The sequence below is a fragment of the Branchiostoma floridae genome, chromosome 16, assembly GCF_000003815.2.
Source record: "Branchiostoma floridae strain S238N-H82 chromosome 16, Bfl_VNyyK, whole genome shotgun sequence".
In the NCBI taxonomy this organism is placed as follows: domain Eukaryota; kingdom Metazoa; phylum Chordata; class Leptocardii; order Amphioxiformes; family Branchiostomatidae; genus Branchiostoma; species Branchiostoma floridae.
This window is the reverse complement of record NC_049994.1, coordinates 8,183,987-8,190,512: the sequence shown is the minus strand read 5'-3', so window position 1 is coordinate 8,190,512 and position 6,526 is coordinate 8,183,987. Positions and strand designations below refer to the sequence as shown.

Sequence of the window (6,526 nt, the reverse complement as noted above, 5' to 3'; positions counted from 1 at the left end):
TAAAATGTAATTCAAGCATTTTAGATACTGCATAATGTTCACATCTATCGAAGAAAATATTATCAGTGCAATTGCGGTAATAAGCAAGGATTAGGTCTATTTAGGAATCTCACTAGAATTTCTTCAAAATTAAAGAACATATTTCCCTATTTTCTTGTCCGAACTTTGTTAGCTCAATGATGGGTTTGCAATTGGACCCCAGATGTCCTTCTCATCAGGATCGATAGGTGTCGCGCATGACTTGATACCGAATTAGCCACCTGCACGTGGATTGAAACAGGTTATCATTTTCCGATTCGTTACATGTTGCAAGCTTTAAGGTAAAGTCCTTTTCATTTGGGTGTTATTTTGTATTTGCCAATTGCAATTCTTATGAACATATTGGTCAAAGAAATATAAATTGCCATGTAGATTTAAACAGCAACATCTTGTAGATTTCGTACATATATATTGCTTTAGTGCTGGTTATGAAACACTTTTTGTAACGCGACTAACGCTGAAACCAGATGTATCACTCCAAACATAATGCTGCAAATCTACAAAGCCTCAAATAAGGCCCCCTTGTGAAGTTTGGGTGAATTGCAGGTAAGAGTCGTCAGCGCTGGGTTTTCTTGAAGACCCTCTTGAGGCTAATGTCCTTTGCCGGATCGAAGAAATCTTTCCCGGTGAGATCTGTTGCAGTTGTGCACTTTTTGATAGCAGTGTTGGGCACCTGTAATAGATGATTGTTCCAGTACAATTATTACAAATCAATTTACGTGTATAGCGTGGGTGATGGTGCTCTATGACCAAAATGAACTTTACCTTTGACATGGGTCTGTAGGATGAGTAACGGTGAGTAACGGACTGAGGTGTTCGACTTTGGTTAAAATGTAGGTGATTCTTTGCTATAGGTAGATCGGGTTGTTGATACCTTTGTCATCGGTGTGTAGCGTGGGTGATGGTGCTCTGTGGCTAGAGCCATAGATCCAAACTTTCTTCAAGCAATGACTGTTTTTAAAGGTAAGGTACACACCTCAAAATTTTCGATGTCTCACAGCACATCTTGATCACGGATAATGACCTAGTCTCTATCTTGCGAGAGAACACGAGACTAGGTCAGGCTTGCGTAGATCATCTGCCCCCTCCCCGCGCCTCCTTGCGGAGAGGCGGTAGCTAGCTAGCTAGGACTTGGGCAGATATGACCAGATTGCCCTTACCTTTGAGAATGGTGTGTAACGTGGGTGATGATGCTCTATGACCTATGACCGGGTTGTTCGTACCTTTGCCAAGGGTGTGTAACGTGGGTGATGGTGCTCTATGACCGGGTTGTCCTTACCTTTAACATGGGTGTGTAACATGTGTGATGGTGCTCTATGACCGGGTTGTTCGTACCTTTGCCATGGGTGTGTAACGTGGGTGATGGTGCTCTATGACCGGGTTGTCCTTACCTTTAACATGGGTGTGTAACATGTGTGATGGTGCTCTATGACCGGGTTGTTCGTACCTTTGCCATGGGTGTGTAACGTGGGTGATGGTGCTCTATGACCGGGTTGTCCTTACCTTTGCCATGGGTGTGTAACGTGGGTGATGGTGCTCTATGACCGGGTTGTTGGAGGCCCGGTTGTACGCCACCAGGAAGGCCCAGCGCCGCTTGTCGCTGTGGTTCTGCTCGCTGCGGTGGAGCAGGTTACAGTGGAAAAACAGCGCATCACCCGGCTCCAACTCAACATGCATTAGGGGGAGAAACTTCTGGATCTGAAATTAAAGCCGAAAGACATGCATTAGACTTAAGTTTCCACACAAATAAAACAAGAGGGTGTCCTTACGTAACACCAAGTGCACATTAACATCACGGACAAGTTATCGATTCCTATGCCGTAAGAGTAGCTATATGGAATAATTTGATGTGCGATATGCGTCAGAGAATGTCATTCTTGAAATGGATTGTATAAAACAATAGCCGATGCTGTATATAGTTCCCAAAGGAACTAAGAGTGACGGTTGAGAAAGCAGGGTACATCCAGACAGGCGGTTTCGCCGTTGGATGTCTTGTTCCCCTGCGTAGGAGAATGTGAAATTCCCACCTCTGTAACACGTTCCACATCCGCCCCCACCTGGCCTCCAACGCGCACGTGATCAATCCGACCAATCCGGTGGGAGCCTGGGAGCACCTGTTAATCAATCAAGAAAAACCGTAACTTTCTACAAGTTAACTAATCACAAAGCCAATAAAACTAAAAAGGAACTGCCAACACTAGGAATGTCTAATGTGAAGAAATTTGCTTCAACGGCCAATTGTGTTTTTAGGTCATGATTAGATGGAGACCTTGATAGAGGAATGTTACATTGGATGAATTTTCCTTCTCAAATTATTATGGAGCTTATCTGTGTTGGTAATAATCATAGTACAGTGCTAAACATTCTTACAACACTAAGGTATACATTTTCGACGACCACTTTCGCTATCGCTTGTATTTTAATGCGAAATCTTAAAGTTGGCGTTGCCAAAAAATGCCCACCTTAAGACAGCCGTTCTCTTGCGTAGCCTGGTCCAAGGCGATGAAGACCGTTCCCATATCGGGGAAGATGCATCCGTTCTCGTACCAGTATCTTTATTAAGGGCATATATTTGTTATTGCAATATAATAAGTCATGTTTTTGTTCCAGGGCTCCAAACTTTCTCTACTTTTGCATTTGACATTTGTGCAGTTTTTAGTACGTTGGCACGACACAGATAAAATACAACACGGTGTATTCCGCATCACCCTCTGTTCCAGTCATCCCGCTAGTCGGATCACTCTCGGCCTTTTGGTAATAATATCCGCAGTCAGGCTGGTACCGCGGGTGATACGGTATACGGAATATATCATGTAAAGATGTTTGTATAAAGACTATATAATGGCACTAGTCCTACCGGCATGTAGATATTTCTGAAAAAACGTACAACGGTTTGAATATGTTTGATATACTTTAACCTTCGGAAGTACCATTCACTTCCTTCTGAGTTCAGTTCCCAGGATTTTGCCAATCTATGCCGTCTTTTTGCTCATATTGTACGATATAAAACAGAAACGGGGGCCGATACCGACTGCCAAGCACCTTTGACCATTTGCTGACGTCACACTTACATTAACTTGAGAAGGATCAGGGAACTGATCGAAAGCTTGTTGGTAAGCGCTTTATTTCGTGCACGGATATATGGTCTTAGAATTGCAACATACTGGTATAAAACATGGTTGAGAACTTACTTTGGAAATATAATGGAATGGACGTATAGATTGTGTAATAGATAATGTACGTAGTAACCTTCCTGACTCACCCGTAGTCCTGGTGCCATGCATAAGCGCCCCCTGTCCGAGCGACCTTCATATTCAGTTTGGAGTGATAGTGGTACACCTCTCCTCCCAACAGCTAAATAGTACATCCATGATAACAAGTTTAGTGCACGTTTTGCACAGAATACTGTACACAGACATTGGGCTGTTCGTCAATTTTACCTCAGGGAAAGCATAATATCATTTTTTTAATATTATCGTCATAAAGCCCCGTTTACAAATCAAGAATTTAGCTCGGCCGAGTTGTCAGCGACCTCTAAATTACGAGGAGGTATGACCCTCGATGCCGACGAAGAAACTCTGCCATTTGGTCGTAGGTATCAGGGTCATGCCTCCTCCTAATTTAGAGCTCGTTGACAATTCGGCCGAGCTAAATTCTTGATTTGAAAACGGGGCTTAATGATTACTATGCTAAAGATGAATTGTATCCTTTTGGCAACTGAAATGAGACGACAGTGTTGGTCCCACCTTCTCCATTGTTCCTGCAACCTTCTCACATCTAGCCATGGCTCCTGTGATGTCATTTCCGGGCTGGTTCCACAGGACCATTCGGCTCTTTCCGCCCTCTCCGTCCTCTCGGCTGAACGCGTACCGAATGATTCCCTCGTCGGACTCAAGAGCTTCCTTCATTAACTTGACTTCCTCGGAATCCAACAGAGACCTTTGGTAAAACAAGAGTCCGTAAGACACAAACCTGTGTAAAGTAAATATAGTGTCATTTATGGTAGCAGAACACAGTTTTTCGCATATGAGGTGGTTCGACGACTAAAAAGATATACCAGGGTGCAAAAGTAATGAACAAGAATTCAATATGTTGGAGTTCAGGGTAGAATCTACAAAATGTGTGAAAATGAGCATAAGTTTGTCTGCTCGTTTTCCCAGAAAGAACACTTTGAAATGACCCCCAGTGGAGGTCACCATACTGCAGCCGACACACGGAAGTAGCGGGAACCGGATTCGTGCGCGAAATTCTACCCAGCCAAACAAACATCGTAACCCAACTCATATGGCCTCAAAACTTACATATTCCTCTACTATCCACCACTGTTTCCGACTCGCTGACGTGCACAGAAAAATTTCTATGGCTTTTCAAGAACTGCGACGCCCTATTTTGTGCCCGACCTACTTATGTCCACGGGGGTCGCCCATAAATACTGTGTTATGCGACCTTATGGCATTGAATTGTGTACCATACCAAACTGCAATTGTCTTGACCGATCGTAGTTGGTCATATTTGATCTGTCTATATCTTTTCTTTTCCATAGCAAAACCCCATGTTTTTTTTGCTCGTGACTGTGGATGGCACCGCCATGTTGTTTGCTTGTGTGTGTGTGTGTGTGTGTGTGTGTGTGTGTGTGTGTGTGTGTGTGTGTGTGTGTGTGTTTGTGTCATGCTGTTTTCTTCCTGGGCGCCATGTTGTTTCCCATCATGCTATGTCAGAAGTGCATGATGGGAAGGGCTGTCAACATTTTGATAGCCTAAGGATAAAATGTTTTTCACCAGGTTTTGGTGGTTGTTGGGTGGAATGGAAAATTGCAAGTTAGGATGCAGTGCTGTTGCATTGTTGTACATATTCAATTTTATTTCATTTCTTTCCAAATTAATTGTTATAATTCCGTAAACATTATATTTACCAATCTAGGTTATATTCATGCAAAGAAAGCCTATTGATTGAATATAAAACACCCACATACCTGACAATGATGTAACCATTCTTATCAAAGTCTGCTTGGACGGAAGGAGTAACATCAAAGTCCTCCGTGAAAGTATAGATTGACTCTATGGACAGCGAAACAGGCACGTGAATTTTGGATGATTATATATTCATTGATGCATATTCTGTCGGAAAATAATTTTGGAGTTTGATGATCCTTTAAGAGTGCGGTCCCCAACGTAAATGTCACTGACTGAGAAAAAAGTCAAAGTCCTGTGCATGCGCAAGGGCGCTCTTAGGTCATTGTCCTTACAACCGCCAGACCAAAGTACAACGTTCGTCCAAGCCTACGCCTGTCGCAGTTTATCAAATCTATTAATTATTCCTTTAAATGGTTTCATTAGCGTGGTAAACTAGTAAGTTTTCTTAGTACAGTACCATTTTCATTGCATAAGAAAGTCTATCACACACATTTGGGACCGCACCCTTGCTTCTTTTTTACAAAACAAAGAGAAAAACTAACGTATACGTAGTCTCTTTCTAAAATTTGATTTCCGTTATAATTGTAATATATACATAACTAATAAACAAAATAAAATAAAAATAACACAATTTTACCTTTGTTTTACACTTGCGAAGACGCCAGACAAAATATAGAACCGTATGTATAGAACGCAAATAAACGTTCGAAAATATGTCGAATATAAACTTTATTAATAGTATTAATATCGTACACAATGCACTTTCTTAAACATACATGGAAGTCACTGGTATATTTCTACTCCCGAATTACGTTATCCCATAAGCGACGCACGAATTTGAATACATATATATGTATGAGGTAGGGGAGGGGGGTCATAATAATGGTGCCAGTTACAAGAATTGTATATTCCTTATTATTTCTGATTATGTTAGATTCCTAGACGAGCTCAAGCGAAAGATCACAACGTTAATGATTTATAACAACCCACCTGTAGCTGTCATAATGTTCACTGCTTGATTTGTGAGATCTCGCTCTTTGCCAGTCCAACCTTGCTTGCACTGGATACAAAGCTAAAGGGCATCAAAAAACAACTCAACAAGCTCAACTCAAAGGTTGTGTTTGCTGGTGTGTACATGCAAAAACATGTGTACATAAGGTTCTTGCAAATCTCATAAGGTTCGTGTGTATCACATAGTGATTCGTGCGAATTCCATAATATCCGTGCGTTTTCGCATAGTGATTCGTGTGTATCACATAATATTCGTACGAATTTCACAGGGTTCGTGCAAATGCTTAGGCACCCCTGAACAAGCAACAAACATGGGATCAGAATGTGTAAACAAAGCAAGACATTTTTGTCAAACTCTATTGCATTTGGAAGATGCAGCAGTACAGTTATGACCCGATTTACACAAAGTGGCGTTTTCGGAGTCGACAAGGACGTAATACGTTGCATTGTGTAAACAGACATTTATTTTTTCCTTAGTCACCTCCAGAGTTTAAATCCATGGAGTCGGCTCACGCCATTTTCTGGAAACATTTTCTGCAAGACTCCCTTTGGCCGGCTATACT

General features: G+C 41.9%; 1 protein-coding gene across 1 annotated transcript; it reads right to left on the bottom strand.

Moving 5' to 3' along the window:
• Positions 1-256: 256 nt before the first annotated feature.
• On the bottom strand, positions 257-6,080 carry LOC118403226 (L-proline trans-4-hydroxylase-like). The gene is made up of 8 exons (XM_035801829.1): positions 5,943-6,080; positions 5,012-5,096; positions 3,786-3,978; positions 3,302-3,393; positions 2,502-2,592; positions 2,067-2,153; positions 1,543-1,737; positions 257-712 (listed from the first exon to the last, which is right to left on the bottom strand). The coding sequence occupies exons 1-8, from the start codon at positions 5,953-5,955 to the stop codon at positions 596-598; spliced, it is 873 nt and encodes a 290-aa protein (XP_035657722.1). The 5' UTR covers positions 5,956-6,080; the 3' UTR covers positions 257-595.
• Positions 6,081-6,526: the final 446 nt, after the last annotated feature.

Coding starts and splice junctions, on each gene's coding strand:
- LOC118403226 (XM_035801829.1), bottom strand. Junction 3,394..3,785: donor TTGCAGGAACAATGGAGAAG/GTGGGACCAACA, acceptor TGTACTATTTAG/CTGTTGGGAGGAGAGGTGTA. Junction 2,593..3,301: donor GCATGGCACCAGGACTACGG/GTGAGTCAGGAA, acceptor CCCTTAATAAAG/ATACTGGTACGAGAACGGAT.